Below are 23,490 nucleotides of genomic sequence, written 5' to 3'. Positions count from 1 at the left end.
TGTGTTACGGTGGTGTGTAAGGTTTTATGGTGGTGTTGTGGTTGTGTTACGGTGGTGTGTAAGGCTTTATGGTGGTGTTGTGGTTGTGTTACGGTGGTGTGTAAGGTTTTATGGTGGTGTTGTGGTTGTGTTACGGTGGTGTGTAAGGTTTTATGGTGGTGTTGTGGTTGTGTTACGGTGGTGTGTAAGGGTTTATGGTGGTGTTGTGGTTGTGTTACGGTGGTGTGTAAGGTTTTATGATGGTGTTGTGGTTGTGTTACGGTGGTGTGTAAGGTTTTATGGTGGTGTTGTGGTTGTGTTACGGTGGTGTGTAAGGTTTTATGGTGGTGTTGTGGTTGTGTTACGGTGGTGTGTAAGGTTTTATGATGGTGTTGTGGTTGTGTTACGGTGGTGTGTAAGGTTTTATGGTGGTGTTGTGGTTGTGTTACGGTGGTGTGTAAGGCTTTATGGTGGTGTTGTGGTTGTGTTACGGTGGTGTGTAAGGTTTTATGATGGTGTTGTGGTTGTGTTACGGTGGTGTGTAAGGCTTTATGGTGGTGTTGTGGTTGTGTTACGGTGGTGTGTAAGGTTTTATGGTGGTGTTGTGGTTGTGTTACGGTGGTGTGTAAGGGTTTATGGTGGTGTTGTGGTTGTGTTACGGTGGTGTGTAAGGGTTTATGGTGGTGTTGTGGTTGTGTTACGGTGGTGTGTAAGGTTTTATGGTGGTGTTGTGGTTGTGTTACGGTGGTGTGTAAGGTTTTATGGTGGTGTTGTGGTTGTGTTACGGTGGTGTGTAAGGTTTTATGGTGGTGTTGTGGTTGTGTTACGGTGGTGTGTAAGGTTTTATGGTGGTGTTGTGGTTGTGTTACGGTGGTGTGTAAGGTTTTATGATGGTGTTGTGGTTGTGTTACGGTGGTGTGTAAGGTTTTATGATGGTGTTGTGGTTGTGTTACGGTGGTGTGTAAGGCTTTATGGTGGTGTTGTGGTTGTGTTACGGTGGTGTGTAAGGCTTTATGGTGGTGTTGTGGTTGTGTTACGGTGGTGTGTAAGGTTTTATGGTGGTGTTGTGGTTGTGTTACGGTGGTGTGTAAGGTTTTATGATGGTGTTGTGGTTGTGTTACGGTGGTGTGTAAGGTTTTATGGTGGTGTTGTGGTTGTGTTACGGTGGTGTGTTAGGTTTTATGGTGGTGTTGTGGTTGTGTTACGGTGGTGTGTAAGGTTTTATGATGGTGTTGTGGTTGTGTTACGGTGGTGTGTAAGGTTTTATGATGGTGTTGTGGTTGTGTTACGGTGGTGTGTAAGGTTTTATGGTGGTGTTGTGGTTGTGTTACGGTGGTGTGTAAGGTTTTATGGTGGTGTTGTGGTTGTGTTACGGTAGTGTGTAAGGTTTTATGATGGTGTTGTGGTTGTGTTACGGTGGTGTGTAAGGTTTTATGATGGTGTTGTGGTTGTGTTACGGTGGTGTGTAAGGTTTTATGGTGGTGTTGTGGTTGTGTTACGGTGGTGTGTAAGGTTTTATGGTGGTGTTGTGGTTGTGTTACGGTGGTGTGTAAGGTTTTATGGTGGTGTTGTGGTTGTGTTACGGTGGTGTGTAAGGTTTTATGGTGGTGTTGTGGTTGTGTTACGGTGGTGTGTAAGGTTTTATGGTGGTGTTGTGGTTGTGTTACGGTGGTGTGTAAGGTTTTATGATGGTGTTGTGGTTGTGTTACGGTGGTGTGTAAGGTTTTATGATGGTGTTGTGGTTGTGTTACGGTGGTGTGTAAGGCTTTATGGTGGTGTTGTGGTTGTGTTACGGTGGTGTGTAAGGCTTTATGGTGGTGTTGTGGTTGTGTTACGGTGGTGTGTAAGGTTTTATGGTGGTGTTGTGGTTGTGTTACGGTGGTGTGTAAGGTTTTATGATGGTGTTGTGGTTGTGTTACGGTGGTGTGTAAGGTTTTATGGTGGTGTTGTGGTTGTGTTACGGTGGTGTGTTAGGTTTTATGGTGGTGTTGTGGTTGTGTTACGGTGGTGTGTAAGGTTTTATGATGGTGTTGTGGTTGTGTTACGGTGGTGTGTAAGGTTTTATGATGGTGTTGTGGTTGTGTTACGGTGGTGTGTAAGGTTTTATGGTGGTGTTGTGGTTGTGTTACGGTGGTGTGTAAGGTTTTATGGTGGTGTTGTGGTTGTGTTACGGTAGTGTGTAAGGTTTTATGATGGTGTTGTGGTTGTGTTACGGTGGTGTGTAAGGTTTTATGATGGTGTTGTGGTTGTGTTACGGTGGTGTGTAAGGTTTTATGGTGGTGTTGTGGTTGTGTTACGGTGGTGTGTAAGGTTTTATGGTGGTGTTGTGGTTGTGTTACGGTGGTGTGTAAGGTTTTATGGTGGTGTTGTGGTTGTGTTACGGTAGTGTGTAAGGTTTTATGGTGGTGTTGTGGTTTGTTTTTATGAAGGTGTTTTGGTTGTGTTTAATTTGGTGTTTTGTTTGTTAATGGTCGTGTCGTGGTTGAGTTTATGGTGGTGTTGTGGTTGCGATCATGGTGGTATTGTTATGTTTATGGTGGTAATATCTTAGTGTTTATTGTTGTGTTGTGGTTGAGTTTATATTAGTGTTGAGGTTGAGTTTATATTAGTGTTGATACCTGGTTGATACCTGGTTGATGGGGTTCTGGGCGTTCTTCTACTCCCCAAGCCCGGCCCGAGGCCAGGCTTGACTTGTGAGAGTTTGGTCCACCAGGCTGTTGCTTGGAGCGGCCCGCAGGCCCACATACCCACCACAGCCCGGTTGGTCCGGCACTCCTTAGTTGTGCCCCACTCCTAAATGTTGTGGTTGTGTTTTGATTAAAACACAATTGTGTCTTTTGATTAAAAAGAAAAAAAACGATCATGAAAACAGATTTGTATATACCAAATTAATAATGAAACCTAGCTAAAAAGTCAGGTTTCATTATTCATTTGACATGTACAAATCTGTTTTCATGATCTTCGTTTTTCTTTTTAATCATAGACGACAAAAAAATATATTTACAATGAGCTTATGGTTCATTTTCTTGAAATGTTGCTCACTGTTAACCTTGATAAACAAGGACAAATAAAAACACAAAAGCATAAACTATAAATTTCCTCTTATATTCTATTTTGAGATTTGGCCATAATTAAGTGGAATGAGCGAAAGTGGCAAGTTTGAGTACCGACCAACGACGCCATTCAGGTCGGTGCCGTTCCTAACACTTGGAAATCAGACGTATGAATAAAACAACCAACTAATAAAAACTTAAATAAAATTATGAAAAAACTAAGAGATGGGAGGCCATAAGGTGTTAGGTTAGGTTAGGTTAGGTTAGGTTAGGTTAGGTTAGGTTAGGTTAGGTTAGGTTAGGTTAGCAGATAAAAGTGAAACACATCGGAAAAAACATTCTGCCGGAGTTCATCAGTTCTAAAGGAGGTATCCAAGATCCCCACACCTGTGGTAGGTATGGCGGGGTCAGATGTGTGGCAGATGAGGCTTGTAACTCACACCTGTGCTTACAGGCACCTCATTAAAACACACTTCAACACTATGTAATATTGTACTTTAACTTTTAAATGTATGATACTTACTTCTCAAATTTCTGAGGAAAAAGGTGGTGTTGGGTCAGGAAGACAAGTCCCCTAGCTGGTGTCCAGGTGGTCACCCGGACCACCTGCGGCCCCTGCTGGCTGTATGGCAGGTGTGTGTAGGCGTCCCACCTGCCGGAGGAAGAGGAAGTGTCAGAGCCCTCTGCTGGCTGTATGTCAGGTGTGTGTGTGTAAGTGTCCCACCTGTTGGCTATATGGCAGGTGAGTGTGTCCCACCTGCTGTCTGTATGGCAGGTGTGTGTGTCCCGCCTGCTGGCTGTACGGCAGGTGTGTGTAAGTGTCCCACCTGCCAGCTGTATGGCAGGTGTGTGTAGGTGTCCCACCTGCTGGCTGTATGGCAGGTGTGTGTGTCCCGCCTGCTAGCTGTACGGCAGGTGTGTGTAAGTGCCCCACCTGCCAGCTGTATGGCAGGTGTGTGTAGGTGTCCCACCTGCTGGCTGTATGGCAGGTGTATGTAAGTGTCCCACCTGCTGGCTCAATGGCAGGTGTGTGTAAGTGTCCCACCTGCTGGCTGTATGGCAGGTGTGTGTAAGTGTCCCACCTGCTGGCTGTATGACAGGTGTGTGTAAGTGTCCCACCTGCTGGGTGTGTGTAAGTATCCCACCTGCTGGCTGTATGACAGGTGTGTGTGAGTGTCCCACCTGCTGTCTGTATGGCAGGTGTGTGTAAGTGTCCCACCTGCTGGCTGTATGACAGGTGTGTGTAAGTGTCACACCTGCTGGCTGTATGGCAGTTGTGTTAAATGTCCCACCTGCTGGCCGTATGACAGGTGTGTGTAAGTGTCACACCTGCTGGCTTTATGACAGGTGTGTGTGTCCCACCTGCTGGCTGTATGACAGGTGTGTGTAAGTGTCCCACCTGCTGGCTGTATGACAGGTGTGTGTAAGTGTCCCACCTGCTGGCTGTATGACAGGTGTGTGTAAGTGTCCCACCTGCTGGCTGTATGACAGGTGTGTGTAAGTGCCCCACCTGCCAGCTGTATGGCAGGTGTGTGTAGGTGTCCCACCTGCTGGCTGTATGACAGGTGTGTGTAAGTGTCCCACCTGCTGGCTGTATGGCAGGTGTGTGTGTCCCACCTGCTGGCTGTATGACAGGTGTGTGTAAGTGTCCCACCTGCTGGCTGTAAGGCAGGTGTGTGTAAGTGTCCCACCTGCTGGCTGTATGGCAGGTGTGTGTGTCCCACCTGCTGGCTGTATGACAGGTGTGTGTAAGTGTCCCACCTGCTGGCTGTATGACAGGTGTGTGTAAGTGTCCCACCTGCTGGCTGTATTGCAGGTGTGTGTAAGTGTCCCACCTGCTGGCTGTAAGGCAGGTGTGTGTAAGTGTCCCACCTGCTGGCTGTATGACAGGTGTGTGTAAGTGTCCCACCTGCTGGCTGTATGACAGGTGTGTGTAAGTGTCCCACCTGCTGGCTGTAAGGCAGGTGTGTGTAAGTGTCCCACCTGCTGGCTGTATGACAGGTGTGTGTAAGTGTCCCACCTGCTGGCTGTATGACAGGTGTGTGTAAGTTTCCCACCTGCTGGCTGTATGACAGGTGTGTGTGTGTCCCACCTGCTGTCTGTATGGCAGGTGTGTGTAAGTGTCCCACCTGCTGGCTGTATGACAGGTGTGTGTAAGTGTCCCACCTGCTGGGTGTGTGTAAGTATCCCACCTGCTGGCTGTATGACAGGTGTGTGTAAGTGTCCCACCTGCTGGGTGTGTGTAAGTATCCCACCTGCTGGCTGTATGACAGGTGTGTGTGAGTGTCCCACCTGCTGGCTGTATGACAGCTGTGTTAAATGTCCCACCTGCTGGCTGTATGGCAGGTGTGTGTAAGTGTCCCACCTACTGGCTATATGACAGGTGTGTGTAAGTGTCCCACCTGCTGGTTGTATGACAGGTGTGTGTAAGTGTCCCACCTGCTGGTTGTATGACAGGTGTGTGTAAGTGTCCCACCTGCTGGTTGTATGACAGGTGTGTGTAAGTGTCCCACCTGCTGGTTGTATGGCAGGTGTGTGTAAGTGTCCCACCTGCTGGCTGTATTGCAGGTGTGTGTAAATGTCCCACCTGCTGGCTGTATGGCAGGTGTGTGTAAGTGTCCCACCTGCTGGCTGTATAACAGGTGTGTGTAAGTGTCCCACCTGCTGGCTGTATGGCAGGTGTGTGTAGGTGTCCCACCTGCTGGCTGTATGGTAGGTGTGTGTAGGTGTCCCACCTGCTGGCTGAATGGTAGGTGTGTGTAGGTGTCCCACCTGCTGGCTGTATGGCAGGTGTGTGTAGGTGTCTCACCTACTGGCTGTATGGTAGGTGTGTGTAGGTGTCCCACATGCTGGCTGTCTGTCTGTCCCTCTCTCGCATTACCTGTGACCAGACGCTGGGACTCCTGGGGTCAGGATCATTACCTGTGACCAGACCCTGGGACTCCTGGGGTCAGGATCATTACCTGTGACCAGACCCTGGGACTCCTGGGGTCAGGAACATTACCTGTGACCAGACCCTGGGACTCCCGGGGTCAGGAACATTACCTGTGACCAGACGCTGGGACTCCTGGGGTCAGGAACATTACCTATGACCAGACCCCAGGACTCCTGGGGTCATGAACATTACCTGTGACCAGACGCTAGGACTCCTGGGGTCAGGAACATTACCTGTGACCAGACCCTGGGACTCCTGGGATCAGGAACATTACCTGTGACCAGACGCTGGGACTCCTGGGGTCAGGAACATTACCTGTGACCAGACCCTGGGACTCCTGGGGTCAGGAACATTACCTGTGACCAGACCCTGGGACTCTTGGGGTCAGGAACATTACCTGTGACCAGACGCTGGGACTCCTGGGGTCAGGAACATTACCTGTGACCAGACCCTGGGACTCCTGGGGTCAGGAACATTACCTGTGACCAGACCCTGGGACTCCTGGGATCAGGAACATTACCTGTGACCAGACGCTGGGACTCCTGGGGTCAGGAACATTACCTGTGACCAGACCCTGGGACTCCTGGGGTCAGGAACATTACCTGTGACCAGACCCTGGGACTCCTGGGGTCAGGAACATTACCTGTGACCAGACGCTGGGACTCCTGGGGTCAGGAACATTACCTGTGACCAGACCCTGGGACTCCTGGGGTCAGGAACATTACCTGTGACCAGACCCTGGGACTCCTGGGATCAGGAACATTACCTGTGACCAGACGCTGGGACTCCTGGGGTCAGGAACATTACCTGTGACCAGACCCCAGGACTCCTGGGGTCATGAACATTACCTGTGACCAGACGCTAGGACTCCTGGGGTCAGGAACATTACCTGTGACCAGACCCTGGGACTCCTGGGATCAGGAACATTACCTGTGACCAGACGCTGGGACTCCTGGGGTCAGGAACATTACCTGTAACCAGACCCTGGGACTCCTGGGGTCAGGAACATTACCTGTGACCAGACCCTGTGACTCCTGGGGTCAGGAACATTACCTGTGACCAGACGCTGGGACTCCTGGGGTCAGGAACATTACCTGCGACCAGACGCTGGGACTCCTGGGGTCAGGAACATTACCTGTGACCAGACCCTGGGACTCCTGGGGTCAGGAACATTACCTATGACCAGACGCTGGGACTCCTGGGGTCAGGAACATGGTGTTCATCATGGAGAAGGTCCAGTACTGGCGCAGGCGACGCATGACCTCGTGGAGAGGCGCCCTCGTCACCACCAACAGTCTGGTCGACCACACTAGCAGGCGGCCTCTGTCAGACGACTGGGCGAAGGCGACCAGGAAGGCCGGGTCGTCGCTCGCCACCACGACAAGCGTGCACCACGCCAACACCCGCAGCTATGAGGAGACGCCACAAGGATGACAGGCATTAGGGTAGAGTCCGTAGTTCTCATCACACTGTAGATAACACCAAGATGACGGTGGTGTAATACTAAATAATATTTCCTGTCTATGGCCTTGTTATACCCTTGTCATACCCCTCTCACACCCTTGTGGGTGTGAGAGGGGAAGGGCCACGCGGTGCGACCTCCGCGGAAAACAATATATATCTAGGGACATTTCAGTGATACAGGAACTAAACACAGTCAGATAAGTTTTAAAGTGTGTCTCAACATATTAAACAATATATCATAGTGATTACCATCCGACCGTTTGTGTTCAAGAAAAAAATAAGTGAAATTCGTGTGTAGTCAAGGCCTGCCTTCGTGGTGCCAGGAGACCTTAGGCGATAGTTGCCATGTCGTCAATAAATCCCATCTCTCGCTAATGAAACATCAAGTAATCAGTGCCCATAGTGCTAAGCTCTCTATGCAAAACCTGTGTCTATTATAACAAAATTGAATATAACATATTTTAATATCAAGGGAAAAATTATACACAAAATAAGTCCGTTGTGTGTATGTAAACAAGGGCCACTTGGAGGTAGGCCCACCCCAGTACCCTCTTGTGTGTGTATTCTTTCAAATAGTGTAACGTACTCAGGTAACTAGTGCCCAGACACAGAAACTAGACGCCTCCGCTGTAAGGTAACTAGTGGGAAAATGCAAGTAATGTAATCTAACAAGTGAACAAAACAAATTAAGAGTGCGACACGTGGTAGCAACACTGGCCGTCCATACAGCCTCCTCCAGGCCTATCTCAAGTTGGTAAACACCACGGCCAGCACCCACGGCCAGCACCCACGGTCAACACCCACGGCCAACACCCACGGCCAGCACCCACGGTCAACACCCACGGCCAACACCCACGGCCAGCACCCACGGTCAACACCCACGGTCAACACCCACGGTCAACCCCCCCCCCACCTTGTAAGACCTTGTAAGACCATCACCACTGAACAGAAGTGTCCAAAAATGGCTTTGATAAAAACGTGCATAGAATGCAACATGAAGGTAGATTACCAACAGAGCTTTCAATGCCAACTCTGTTCAGCAGCCATACACAAAAAATGTGCCAACATGACTAACAATTCAAGGAGAAATGGTCCCAGTGATCACTCTGTGTACTGGCTCTGCAAAAAGGATGATGTAACTTTTTTGAAATTGATGGAAATCCTGGATAAAACTCCCGCCGAAAACAGAGAATTACTAATTAATGCCTGCATAGCAATTTCTAATGTCTTCAAACAAACTGTACATGACACCAAGGTACAACCAGCTGTGGCACAGAGCTCGGTGGCAGCGGCGCCTGAGCAGGGCGCGGAGTCGGGGATGCCTGGGCAGGGCGCGGAATCGGGGATGCCTGAGCAGGGCGCGGAGTCGGGGACACCTGAGCGGAGCGCGGAGACGGGGACGCCTGAGCGGAGCGCGGAGTCGAGGACGCCTAAGCAGGGCGCGGAGTCGGGGACGCCTGAGCAGGGCGCGGAGTCGGGGACGCCTGAGCAGGGCGCGGAGTCGGGGACCCCTGAGCAGACCGCGGAGTCGGGGACCCCTGAGCGGAGCGCAGTGTCACGTTAGGCCCCGGAGCAGAGCGCGGTGTCATAGGCCCCGGAGCAGAGCGCGGTGTCACAGGCACCGGAGCAGAGCGCGGTGTCACAGGCACCGGAGCAGGGCACAGTGTCGAGGACGCCGCAGCAGAGTGCGATCCCTGGAAAAGGGAAACCAACAATACAAGGCCCCAAAATCTGCTGGTATTACAAATGGTCTACCTGTAAGCATGGGGAATCGGGAAGAATAAATGGAACATGTACATACGATCACCCTAGAAAGTGCAGGAACCTCCTCAATACAGGTAAATGTACCAAAAGCTGTGAATTCTTTCACCCAGAAATTTGCAAGAACTCTTTGGACAGGAAAGAGTGCTTCAATGCTGAATGCCCAGCTTTTCATATAAGAGGTACCAGGCGAATAAAACCGACAGACTACCACTATGAAAACAGCCACTACTCCATCAACCGGGATAATTTTTTAACAAGAGGAGGAGGAGAAGAATGGCTAAAAATGACCAGACTCTACCACCAACTCAGTCAAATGCTAGAGAGGACGCAAACACAGTGGCCTCCTTACCAGAGCCTCAGATATTAACACCAAGTAAAGCATCCAGCACTTCCACTAACACGATAACATCATTTATATTTGCCAACATCCAGGGTATAAAAACACGCAAATCCAACAAAGTTCACTTTATAGATGGTCTCCTTCATGAGGCAAATGCAGTGTTTGCAGCCCTAACGGAAACTCACACAAAAGACTACCATGATGGTGAAATATGGATCTCAGAATACAATCTCTTCAGATGTGATAGGAAACACCGGCTTCAGGGTGGGGTCAGCCTTTACATCAAAGACACACTCATCTGTACTGAGCTGCTAAACACCTCAAATGATATGGTGGAAGTGCTGATAGTCAAAATAGAGATCCTAAATGTAGTTGTTGTCCTTGTATATAAGTCGCCGGAGGCAAACCCTCAGCAGCTTAAAGACTAACTAATGAAAATAGAGCACTGCTTGGAAAACCTCGCAAATCAAGCTCCGAACATCATCCTGCTTGGGGACTTCAACCTACGGCACCTGAAATGGAAGCACCTGGCTAATACAGTAATATCAGAAAGAATACCAGGAAGTAGCCTAAATGAACAGGCACATGCAAATGACCTGCTACGGATGTGCGATAAGTTTGCCTTAAACCAGCAAATAGTAGAACCAACTAGGAAGGAGAACACGCTGGACCTCATTTTCACTAATATTGATGAGTTGATCGGGAACATAATGATTACAAATACCTGTTACTCAGATCACAACTTAATTGAAGTTCTGACAACCATGGGGAATGGACCTTCAAAACCAGTCCAGATTCCCGGTGGAGGAGATTTCAGCAAATTCAACTTCAATAATAAACAGATAAACTGGGAGCAAATAAACCAGGACTTCACAGAAATAAACTGGGAAGAACAGCTAGAAAATGCAAACCTGAACCAGTGCATGGAAAAAATAAGCTCAGTAGCACTAGAAATATGTTCAAACCGCATACCCCTAAGAAAAAAGAGAAAGAGATGCAGATTGGAACGGGAACGTCGTTCCCTATATAGGCGAAGAAAACGAATCGCGGAACAACTTAAGTCGCGAACAAGAGTCGCACCCTATCTCAAGAACGGCGAAGAAGGTTAGGTAGAGAAATAGAAACAATTGAACTCAAGCTACAAGAATCATACAAAACCCAGGAGAGGCAAAGAGAGCAAAACGCCATCAGTGAAATAGAGAGAAATCCGAAATATTTTTTCTCCTATGCAAAATCAAGATAAAAAACCACATCTAGTATCGGGCCCCTGCGAAAGGGAGATGGAACTTTCACCGATGACAACAAAGAAATGAGTGAGTACTGAGGAACCGACATTGTAGTATACAAATATGTTACATTTTTTGTTTACCTACGTAATTCTAAGATATAGTGTATGGCTTCCCTTGTCGCTCCCAAGATTTGAGAAGCGATGGTATTTATTTACGTATATATTTACCTAAATTTACCCAAGGGCCACTAACTATATAGTGGCCTCGACGAGGACAGAAAGCCGGTGGCTTGTTAAAGGTCCCGCCAATTCTCTTAATGAAATTTTTTAGATGGATTTTAGCATTTACGGCTTCAGCGGGTAGGCGGGTCCATGGGTTTATGCCCAACTGTGTGCAAAAACGCCTGTTTTCAGTCCTACATGAGAGGACATACTCTCCAACAGTATATCTGTGATTGCCCTCTTATCACTGACTTCATACCAAATGGTTTGAGGTACTTTGAACTCTGTAATTACTTCATACACTCAGGAATATTGGAAGATATTCTTGTGCTACACCCAGATTTTGCCAGTGGAGGCTAATAGATCAGCTTTAAACATTTTGTTCTCTCCTGATTCCATGTATGACTGGCCGTCCTGTGAGATGGGGATGTTGGATGAGCTTGAAGCAGTTTTTTATCTACACTGTGTGGTCCTTCATACAGAATAGGGAAGCAGCACATTGCTGTGCATACCTAAGCATGTTAAAAAATACATTGTTTGAGAGGAGTCTTGTTGATACTGGTAAGAGTAATTATAACATAATGTTTCCATGATTCAGTGCTTACCTCTTGTGAAAATCGTGAAGTTGTTGTTTAGTCAGAGTTGATTGTTATTTTGTATTGAGGCTGGTATTTTCTCCCTTGATTCCATGTATGCCTAACCATCCTGTGAGATGGGAGTATTAGATGAACTTATAGCTAGTTTTTTTTATCTACACTATGTAATCTTCCATATAGAATAGGGTAGCAGCACATTGCTGTGTATACCTAAGTTTCTTAATAAAAAATTCAGTAATAAAGATGTTAAATTGTCCTTGTATTATTACCAGTATTATCCTTATAAAATAATTTTAACCATGGGTCATTAAGATCTCATGTTGATATGTAATAGTCATATTTCTTTTGAATCATTCATTAAATTGTGCATTATGTCTTAATTTTTTCTTTTCTTTGCATACACTGAACAGTACAAAAATATTGAGTAAAAATAAACCAGTAATATTTCTTTCATTATATCTTTTATCGTAGGTGCGGGACCGAGACGTCCACCTCCCGGGGGTCGTGCGGCCCAGGCTCTGCTTCAGGAGGCTGGGGTCGTTCATACCCTTGATGGGGTGGTTCTTCTCCGGCCCCGACCACGGCGGTCTCCGGGGTTGGAGGTCCCTGTGCCCTTCTTCACCACCTTCGAGGTCAACCCCGGAACTCACAGTTCCTGCGATGGCGCTGGAACCAATCGTATTGGCGTATGCCTTTCCATTGGAGACTTTCAGCACCGTGGAGAGGGGGGGACCTGCTGCCTGGGTAACAGCTTCTCCCCCGAATCAACCTACCCTGGCTTTGCACCCTGGAGAGGCCACTCCAGACCGACAACCAGAGCGCAACTCCATAGTCTCCTGAGACTGATGGATGCCTACTAGCTAGCTATATCTTTTATTTAAATAACTGCATCAATATTTTTACAGCTTTGATATCCCCAGAGTCAAACTGAATCTGTTGTCACATGAATCCCTTGCATAGCAGTGGAACTGCCTTTTCCCTTCACCTTCAATGCCTCAGCACTGGAAGTCTACATCTACACCAGCCCAGATGAGTCATCAGTCCTGCCACCTCTCCATACCCCCCCCCCCCAGGGCCTGGCACGGCCTGGTACGACTAAGAGGCAAGCCGGGGGCCTCTGCCAATCGGTAGTTTGCCCCCACAAACAAGCAGTTAGTCGCCTTCAACTGGCAGTGGTGCAGCTCAACACAAAGGCACCGCCAGTCACAACGAGCAGTTTGCGAATTCACCAGATGTCCACCTTGCGTTGACATTGGACGAGTCATCACCGCTTGACTATATACAGGGCGCAGCCTCCCTGGAGAGTACACCAGTATATCTTTATGCTTTTATTCATTGCTTATAGTTTATTTTTGTATTAGTCATATTAACTTGTTCACCTTTGCATTACATGATAACCAAGTATTTTCAGAGGCATTTATGTTCATTAATATTTCAGTAAATTGTTTAATTATTTATTTGATGATTTTCATTTGTTTCCACCTGCGACTTACACACTGCAAGGCCAATAGCAGCATTTTTTTTATTTATGTGAGAGAGAGCCATACCATCTTGGTTCAGTATAGCTGCGATACCTCCACCCGTCACACTGTGTAAACACTATGCAAATAAAGGGACTTAGTCTATGGAACTCACTCCCTAATGAGTTGAAAAGCTGTCAAACTTTTGCCTTATTCAAAAACAAAAACAAAAAGTACCAAATTTCATATTCATAGTTTCCTACCTTGTGCTTTATTCAAAATTCTATATTTGCCTCATTTTTATTCCTATATTTGCCTTCCTATGTTTGACTATATTTATTCTATATTTGCCTCTTTGAAAAAAAAAAGTGCCTAATTTCATCTTCATAAACCTTGTGCTTTAAAATTGCACTGTATCTAGTGCAACCCAATCCCTAATTTTTATGTACCTAATCCAAACAACTTTACCATTGTGATCATTGCTGTCTTCTTATATATGCTATCAAAATGCTGTAATGTGCCTATTAATCTTTGTTAAATTACAAATCAAGCTGACTATGCAATTAATCACAGCTACTGATGTGCTTTAATATACCTACTAATCTCTCTCATCCCATATTTTCTTGCAATGTACATGTTAACATATTATAAATTTTGCTAAAATTTACCTACTTAAAATTATCTGTTAGGGTAAGGACCTGCCCGAAACGCTGCGTGTACTAGTGGCTTTACAAGAATGTAAACACCATACTATGTATCCTCACAAACCCAATGTACCTTCTTGTATATATATAAATAAATAAATAAATAAATAAATTACTTTTTGTTACACAGCCAAATTGTGTAACAGAAACAGGTCTTGGACCCCCCACTTCCCCCTCTTTTTAATAGGTCATAATAATCCATACAGTCATAATTATGGGTTTAAGTATTCAATGAAAGAAGTTTTTGAAGTTTTTACCCTTCTTACCTAACAAAATTTGTGCAGTGGGGCATTTGGTGATAGTAAATGCTCCCACCAGCCACCTTCTCTCATATATCATATTCACCAGTGTTTATTTACTATATAGCTACCGGTATAATATCTTGCTATTATAGAACTAATTCTAATATCATAAAAGACATATTTACTTCAAGTTTCAAGCAGAGAATGCATATATATCAACACGAAGGACTTCTCTTCACGAGATTCACCAGCTATAATTTTTTGTTTATATTAAAATCTTAAAATCGATCCTCCGTGTTATGTAGTAGAGAAAAATTGAGTTTTATCCAGTTTACGTAAAGCTACGAGTGGTCGACAGCACACTTAGTTGACGGAGCAAACTTACGAAGGTTTTTCTTCTTAGTGTGGCTACCTGAATACCGACGTAGCCGCTACGAAGGCGCTAAGAAGAAAAACATTCGTAGCTAAGAAGAAAAACATTCGTAAGTACCTTCGTAAATCTGGCTCCAGGAATCCCGCAGTGTTTAGTCTACTGGTCAAGTAGCAAAACAAGCATCATCAAAGTCAATGATTGATTCATTGGAGAAGATTAAGTCCCCTCAAGAGGTGACACAGGCATGAGTAGTCCGTAAAAAGTTACTAAATCAAGTAACTTGTTTATATTCACCTCACCCATGTCTTCGGCCCCATCACGCCACACCGGCCACATGGAGGAAATGGCAACGCTGTCAACTATCCAGAACAGACAACGGTGATGCATCTGGTACAGACCCGGATGCTGCACTTGGTCAGAGAGTACTCACGCTGGATGCTGCACTTGGTCAGAGAGTACTCACGCTGGATGCTGCACTTGGCCAGAGAGTACTCACGTTGGATACTGCACTTGGTCAGAGAGTACTCACGTTGGATGCTGCACTTGGTCAGAGAGTACTCACGTTGGATGCTGCACTTGGTCAGAGAGTACTCAAGCTGGATGCTGCACTTGGCCAGAGAGTACTCAAGCTGGATGCTACACTTGGTCAGAGAGTACTCAAGCTGGATGCTGCACTTGGCCAAAGAGTACTCAAGCTGGATGCTGCACTTGGCCAGAGAGTACTCACGTTGGATACTGCACTTGGTCAGAGAGTACTCACGTTGGATGCTGCACTTGGTCAGAGAGTACTCACGTTGGATGCTGCACTTGGCCAGAGAGTACTCAAGCTGGATGCTGCACTTGGCCAGAGAGTACTCAAGCTGGATGCTGCACTTGGCCAGAGAGTACTCAAGCTGGGTGATGCACTTGGCCAGAGAGTACTCAAGCTGGGTGATGCACTTGGCCAGAGAGTACTCAAGTGTTACGGCCCTCTCGGGACGCAACGGGGTCCTTACTCTGATGTTGTTAGAGGAAGATATATGTATCCGTTCCCAAGCCAGTAGTGGCTATCAAGGGATGAGATCCGTGACGCAAGTAACTTAAAGGGAGTAGGGAAAGAAAGCTAAGAACTTAATATTATAATTATTACCATCACCGTTTAAATATATAAAATAAATGAGTGCACAAAGGGGAGGGGTATTAACTCTTGACAAGGGGATTAATCCTCAATCGATGTCTTCTGCTGAAGACGCTGGTGCCATAACTCTCGGTGCCGAGTCCTTGGTGCTTTCTTCGTGGCCTCAAGATTAATTCTCCAAAGAAGTTGAGCCTACCCTGGCCACAGGTCAGCCAAAACACGGGTCCACTGGGGGCACCGCCGTGGAGGCCGTCAACCACACGTCCAGCTGGTCTGCTGGCAGGTTCTGAGCCAACAAGGCTGGTACGGCCACTCCACGAACGATCAAAGGGGAACGCCCTAGACAGGAGCCTCGTGTGACACCACAAATCACTCTCCTGTCTTCAGTACCCCAGTGGATGATCGTCTCCAACAGTCGGTCCCGGGTAAATCCTTTTACTGCCACTCCACTGGCAGGCTAACACACCACAGTGTTCTTCCGGGGGGACGACTTCACAACAGCTGCAGCTAGGTTCAAGGTATGGAGACTGGCTGCCTCGGGTAGACTGACTCGACTCCCATCACAGTAGTCCCAGGTCGACTCTGTAAGCAGACACGTCATCAATAACCGGGACACTAATACACCTCACTTACGGGCTCGGGCACAAACACCTGACGTATCCAGTCCATAGATGGCGCTGTCGTCGGAGCACCACCTCACCAGAGGTCAGTGGCGGCTGTGTTGTGAGCTGTACAGGACTAGAAACTGGCCCTTGTGGCTGGTACACCTTGTCCTCACCAGGTGTCGTCGTCCCTTTGGCGGGGGTTTCGGGAGCTGACCCACAGATGGCATGGTTGTTACTGCTCCACGTTCGGACGCTGGATCCGGGTTCGTAAGCTGGGTGATGCACTTGGCCAGAGAGTACTCAAGCTGGATGATGCACTTGGCCAGAGAGTACTCAAGCAGGGTGATGCACTTGGCCTGAGAGTACTCAAGCTGGGTGATGCACTTGGCCAGAGAGTACTCAAGCTGGATGCTGCACTTGGTCAGAGAGTACTCAAGCTGGATGCTGCACTTGGCCAGAGAGTACTCAAGCTGGATGCTGCACTTGGCCAGAGAGTACTCAAGCTGGATGCTGCACTTGGCCAGAGAGTACTCAAGCTGGATGCTGCACTTGGCCAGAGAGTACTCAAGCTGGATGCTGCACTTGGTCAGAGAGTACTCAAGCTGGATGCTGCACTTGGCCAGAGAGTACTCAAGCTGGATGCTGCACTTGGCCAGAGAGTACTCAAGCTGGATGCTGCACTTGGCCAAAGAGTACTCAAGCTGGATGCTGCACTTGGCCAGAGAGTACTCACGTTGGATGCTGCACTTGGTCAGAGAGTACTCACGTTGGATGCTGCACTTGGTCAGAGAGTACTCAAGCTGGATGCTGCACTTGGCCAGAGAGTACTCAAGCTGGATGCTGCACTTGGCCAAAGAGTACTCAAGCTGGATGCTGCACTTGGCCAGAGAGTACTCACGTTGGATGCTGCACTTGGTCAGAGAGTACTCACGTTGGATGCTGCACTTGGTCAGAGAGTACTCACGTTGGATGCTGCACTTGGTCAGAGAGTACTCACGTTGGATGCTGCACTTGGCCAGAGAGTACTCACGTTGGATGCTGCACTTGGTCAGAGAGTACTCACGTTGGATGCTGCACTTGGTCAGAGAGTACTCACGTTGGATGCTGCACTTGGCCAGAGAGTACTCACGTTGGATGCTGCACTTGGCCAGAGAGTACTCAAGCTGGATGCTGCACTTGGCCAGAGAGTACTCAAGCTGGATGCTGCACTTGGCCAGAGAGTACTCAAGCTGGGTGATGCACTTGGCCAGAGAGTACTCAAGCTGGGTGATGCACTTGGCCAGAGAGTACTCAAGTGTTACGGCCCTCTCGGGACGCAACGGGGTCCTTACTCTGATGTTGTTAGAGGAAGATATATGTATCCGTTCCCAAGCCAGTAGTGGCTATCAAGGGATGAGATCCGTGACGCAAGTAACTTAAAGGGAGTAGGGAAAGAAAGCTAAGAACTTAATATTATAATTATTTCCATCACCGTTTAAATATATAAAATAAATGAGTGCACAAAGGGGAGGGGTATTAACTCTTGACAAGGGGATTAATCCTCAATCGATGTCTTCTGCTGAAGACGCTGGTGCCATAACTCTCGGTGCCGAGTCCTTGGTGCTTTCTTCGTGGCCTCAAGATTAATTCTCCAAAGAAGTTGAGCCTACCCTGGCCACAGGTCAGCCAAAACACGGGTCCACTGGGGGCACCGCCGTGGAGGCCGTCAACCACACGTCCAGCTGGTCTGCTGGCAGGTTCTGAGCCAACAAGGCTGGTACGGCCACTCCACGAACGATCAAAGGGGAACGCCCTAGACAGGAGCCTCGTGTGACACCACAAATCACTCTCCTGTCTTCAGTACCCCAGTGGATGATCGTCTCCAACAGTCGGTCCCGGGTAAATCCTTTTACTGCCACTCCACTGGCAGGCTAACACACCACAGTGTTCTTCCGGGGGGGACGACTTCACAACAGCTGCAGCTAGGTTCAAGGTATGGAGACTGGCTGCCTCGGGTAGACTGACTCGACTCCCATCACAGTAGTCCCAGTTTTTTTTTTTTTTTTCTGTTTCGCAGGGATAATCCTGCGCGGGCCCTAAGCCTCTGGCTGGCCCACTAAGTGATGCTCGTTTCTGGTTTACCTGGGCGGAGGATGAGTACGTATGACCCGTATGGTCGCTTCAGTAAGATTTTGCCATATGTGTTTAACAACTTCCTCTGCTCTGTCGAATCGAAGGTGAAATCTTAACGGGTTTGTAACTGTGCACTGTGTTAGATAATGTTCCAGTGGTCTGTCGGGCATTTCTCCACAGTGTTGACATTTCCTCTCACCTTCCGGAACCCGTAAGCCTATTTCCCATGCACATGGGTATCCAAGCCTGATGCGATGTAAGTGCACTTCTGTTGTTCTACTGCCCCCTTTCATCAAACTAAGTGGTTCGTAGTTGGTGGAATTCTTGTACCAACCCGCAGATCCTGATGTTGCAACTGCTGCGTCGTGGTCACTGTACAGCCTTCGCATTGCTCTGTTCCGAATCACTTTCTTCATCTGGGAGAGACTCGATGGTATGGAAATGTCTACATTCCTCCTCTTAGTAGCAAGTTTTGCAGCTTCGTCTGCAATGTCATTACCTAATAGTCCCACATGACTTGGCACCCAGTTGATAAGCACCCGTCGGCCTTGTCGGTGGAGTGTGTGCATGAATGATAAGACATTGGTGATCAGATGGATGTTATCACATATGTGTTCCTGATGCAAGGTTTCAATGGCGGTTCTCGAATCTGTATGGACGATAACATGTTGGCGGTGTTCAGCAAGAGCATGTTCCAAAGCCTTTTGAATGGCTAGCATCTCAGTCTGTAAAGTCGAACACCCATTTGAGAGCCTCCAACTATATACAGAGTTTCCTGCTTTAACTGCAGCTCCAGTTTCCTGTCCCTGCTGGTCTACTGACCCATCCGTGAAGTAAGTGAAGCTGTCGGATGCCATGTTTGCTTCTATAAGCATCTGTGCAATGTGACGGAGCAGATGAGGATGTGTCTGGTTCTTCTTTCCGTCAAGAGCCATAATCTGAAAGTCTGCTGGCAGAGATTCCCAAGGGGCTTGTATAACAAAGTCTGCATGTATGTCGTCGACACCCCTCTCAGTGACTGTGTTTGCCATATCGAACGTATCGATGGCGTTTATCGCACAATGGGTCCACCTGTTGCTATTGGAGGCTCTTCTGTCCAGAGTGCTCCAGTGATCAAATCTTTAAGTGAACTGATTCTAGGTCTAGTCAATATCTTGGTCAGCATGCACGCAGCAATCCCCTTTACCCTTATTTCAATCGACGTTAGCTTTGTCTCTAGTCTTAGGTTCAGGATTTTTGTCCATCTGGGAGCACCTGTTATGACTCGCAATGCATCATTTTGAAGAACCTCAACGTTTGCCCACTGACCAGGAGAAAGAGTGAGTAAGGCAGGTGCTGCATAATCAACCAGGGAACGAACGGCGTGTATGTAAAACATTCTCAACACTCTGTGTCCCGCTCCTAGACGGGGCCCTGTGATTGCTCTCATTATATTTATTCGTGACTTTGCTTTCTCCTTTAGATATTGAATTTGCTTATTGAATGTCATCTTAAAATCAATCCACACTCCGAGATATCGATATTGTGGAACCCACTGAAGGTTAATGTCCTGAATGGGTAGGTGCCTGTCTGGAGCCTTGCCACCTAGTCTCATCGCCTTAGACTTCTGTGCAGATATTTTTAGCCCTAAAACACTGCATTCAGATGTCACTTGATCTAAAGCACTTTGAGCTTTATTTAGAAGTGAAGGACCCGTAACGACTAATGCTAGATCATCAGCATAGCTTAGCAATGTAACCCCTTCTGTAAAGGACATGGTAACAAGGTTTTCCATAAGGATGTTAAAAAGACTAGGACTGAGGACTCCTCCTTGTGGAGTCCCATTCTCGTGCAAGTGGTAGTCCGACACTTGTCCTTGCAACTTTACTCTGGCATACCTGTGACTTAGGTAATCTTGAATCCATGCTAGCATTTTCCCCCTCACACCTTTTTTAACTAAGGTGTGTAGTATTGCTGGCGGGCTTGCAAGTTCAAATGCTTTTTCCAGATCAAGGAAGACCACTATAGCTGGACCCGAGTTAACTGTTCCTAGTAATGTTGCTATGCAGTTGGCAGTACCTACACCTCTAGTGAAGCCAAATATGTGTTTATGAAGGTCTCCAGTCTTCCACAGTAGCCTATTTAAGACCATCCGTTCTGCAGTTTTACTAACGCATGATGTTAAGGAAATGGGTCTGTAATTGCCAGGTTCATTCGGCTTAGGAATCGGTATGATGTCTGCTTTCTTCCAAGAGGGCGGTAGTTTGCCTTGCTGCCAAGACGCATTGATGACGTCCAACATCCCTCGGTCTCCAGCAGGACCTGCATGTGCGATCATTGAGTATGTAATGTTATCAGCACCTGGAGCAGTGTCCTTACCACCCTTTTTGGCTCTGCTTAGTTCCTGTTCGGTGAAGGGACAGTCACATTCGTCATTTATAGCTATGCCCTCATGAATGACTGTCATCCTCTCTTGTTGTAAGTGTTCTTGCTGCCTTCGGACCATTGCAGGAAGCTGATATGAAGCTGTTCTTTCTGCAAATTGGAGAGCAAGTCTCTCAGCCTCCTGCAATGGTTGAAGACATGCCTGTGGCCGGGCTGGTCGACCTGATATAGTTTTAATCTGACCCCATATCTTGCCAAGACTACTATGTTCATTTAGAGTTTGACACCACTCAAACCATCTCGCCTCCTTTACTTCTCGAGAAACTCGCCTTGCTTCAGATATCACCGCTCGTAGCAGAGTTCTTCCTTCTGGTGTGGGGTTTCTCTTTAGATGTTTTCTGAAGATATTGACTCTGTGGTTCTGTTCTTTAACGTCATTACTATAGAACCAATAGTTCTTTCGTTTCGTGTTACCTGTGATAATGATTGGAATAGCTTTGTTCGCAGCAGCTGCAACGGCTTCCTGCAGATTGGTCTCGTGTATGTTCAAATCCTCAGGTGGCGTGTACGTTGCATACCATTTTTCAAGTTCTTCCTGGTATACATTCCAATTGGCCTTTCCTAAATTCCACCGAGGCCGCGCAGGAGGTGTAGGAGGTCGTGTCAGGTTGAGTGTCGTGACAGTAGCATAGTGGTCACTAGTGATCACCGGGTCTACTTCCCACTTCGCCTGTTGCTGGAGTGCTGTGGAGATGAATGTAAGATCAAGGGAACCTCCTAGAATGTGAGTGGGTTCCCCAGTGTTGAGAAGTGTAATTTCAGGTACTTCTCGCAGAGCTGCAGCTAAATGGCGCCCATCTGCATTGGCTGGCCCAGTTGCACCTAACTCTGGATGATGAGCATTAAAATCTCCAGCAAGAATTAAATTTTCCTGCGTGGCCAAGGCAAGCACTGCCTCTGCTTCTAGTTTACGTCTAGGGGGCTTGTAGACGTTGTATATGAGGAGCTCAAAATTAGCCATATTCACTGTAACTGCTAATACCTCTACTCCATCCCCACATGAAACCGAGTCTATTTTCTTGCTGGGTATGGTGTTTCTGACTAGGGTCATTAATCCTCTTAGTCTCCCCTGCTCATACGGGAGAACATAGTGCTGATATCCAGCTAATCTGAAGGATTTCGTGGCTGGGAAAAGAGTTTCTTCCAAAACGATTATATCTGCTTTCGTGCTGATTGCAGCCTCCTGAAGTGTGTGTTTTTTATTTCCAAGACCTTGTATGTTCCACTGCAGAATTCGTAATGGCCAGACGACGGGTTCGGTTGGTGTTGCTTGTTCTACCAGAACTCCTCCTCGGAATCGACCTCTATATTCTCCGCCTCGCAAGTCGTGTTGCTGCAAATCGGACTGCAATGATAGTTCGTGGTCATCCCCGACGTTGTTGGAATCTGTGCATAACTGTGGTCCATCGCTATGTTGTTGGAAGCGCTGCAGGTCGGACTGCATTGATTGTCCGTGGTCAACCCCGGCATTGTTGGAATCTGTGCAGAACTGTGGTCCATCACTTTGTTGTTGGTATTGCTGCAAGTCGGACTGCATTGATTGCTCGCGGCCGTTTCTTGTGTTGGCGGAACCTGCGCATCTCTGCTGTTCAATACGTCTTTGTTGGCGTTGCTGCAGATCAGACTGCATTGGATGTTGTTGTCTGTCTCCTGTGTTGGAAGATTCTGTTGATCGTGGGTGGTCACTGCGTCTTGCAGTTGCGTTTGTGAATGTTGATGTCCCGGAGTCTTGACTAGCCGACTGTTGTCGGTAGTCAGTATGTCCAAGTTGCGTTGTTTGTCCTCTTGTGCTCCATCCTGTCGGAGACTGTCTATTTCTCGTGTAACTGTGGTCTGCTGCACGATCTTGTCCATTATCACACAAGTGATGTCCTGAGTCTGTTGTTGTAAGGCGTTCTGCGTCATCTGTAGGCAATTGATAATGGTCTCTGCCATGATCTTCACGATGGTTTGCAGCTGGACCTCGGTAAAACTGTATAGCTGGTGAGTAGATTCCGAAAGTAAGTGTTTTCTGCTCATTTGCACTTGCTGGACTTCTGCAACACTTTCGTGTAATGTCTGATTCGGAATTGACAGATTCGGGAAATTTTGCTCTGTGAGAGCGGGTGGCTGTTGTGGCTGTGCACGAGTGTTCCAGACGGTGGTGTTGGTGGATGTACCGCTGGTCAGTGTGTTGACCCTGGCCTGAGCTGTCTGCACTTTTTGTTTCCGTGCAGAGCAGGTTGTGCTCCAGGCATGATGTTTGCCTCCACAATTTGGACATTTGGCTGTTGTGGTCTGGTTTGCCTTGTGCTTGGCAATACAGTCTTTGGTGGGATGTCTCAGGCTGCACACTCCGCACCTCTCCTGTCCTGTGCAGCGTGACTGATGGTGGCCGTATTTCTGACACCTGAAGCAGCGTAGGGGTTCCGGGACGTATGGCCTCTGTCGGTATGTCCCCCAATTTCCAAGACCGAAAGTTTCCGGCACATGTCCCATGACGGTCACCAGAACCTGACGCGTCGCTGCCTTGTCTACTTTTGTGTGGCAACGTTCCGCACTCAGGACTTGCTTGTGTTCTAGCACTGGATCCAGGGGAAAGTCGATTGGGTATCCCAAAAGCACGACTCGTGTGCGTCTTTCTGAAGGGTCCAGCTTTACCAAGCACACAGGTTTCCCCTGCAGGACTCTTACCTTCTCTAAGTAATGTGCAGTCTGTTGGTCTTGAGGTGTCAGTATTATTTCTCCCTTCAGGTTGACTGTAATGGAAAGTTTGAGCTCTGGTTGTTCTTTTTCCATCGCCGTTACTACTCCATATGCTGTAGGAAAGAGGTCGGTCTGCATGATCTTGAATTTCGGAAGAAGTGCAGAGGCTGGCGATGTCTGGTGTGAG

The 23,490-nt window shown here is 47.5% G+C and overlaps 1 protein-coding gene across 1 annotated transcript in view; it reads right to left on the bottom strand.

Annotated features, from left to right (window-relative positions):
- The window catches only part of LOC123772742 (uncharacterized), a 192,766-nt gene extending 170,213 nt beyond the window's left edge, over positions 1-22,553 (bottom strand). Inside the window, exons 1-5 of the mRNA XM_069303692.1 lie at positions 22,446-22,553; positions 16,297-17,344; positions 8,698-8,969; positions 7,144-7,376; positions 3,556-3,684 (exon numbers count right to left, since the gene is read on the bottom strand). Coding sequence (XP_069159793.1) covers positions 3,556-3,684; positions 7,144-7,376; positions 8,698-8,969; positions 16,297-17,344; positions 22,446-22,553 — 1,790 coding nt within the window. The remainder of the gene's footprint in view (positions 1-3,555; positions 3,685-7,143; positions 7,377-8,697; positions 8,970-16,296; positions 17,345-22,445) is intronic.
- Between the last annotated feature and the right edge of the window lie 937 nt (positions 22,554-23,490).

This window comes from Procambarus clarkii, chromosome 50, assembly GCF_040958095.1.
Source record: "Procambarus clarkii isolate CNS0578487 chromosome 50, FALCON_Pclarkii_2.0, whole genome shotgun sequence".
In the NCBI taxonomy this organism is placed as follows: Eukaryota; Metazoa; Arthropoda; class Malacostraca; order Decapoda; family Cambaridae; genus Procambarus; species Procambarus clarkii.
This window is presented reverse-complemented; position numbering and strand designations above follow the sequence as displayed.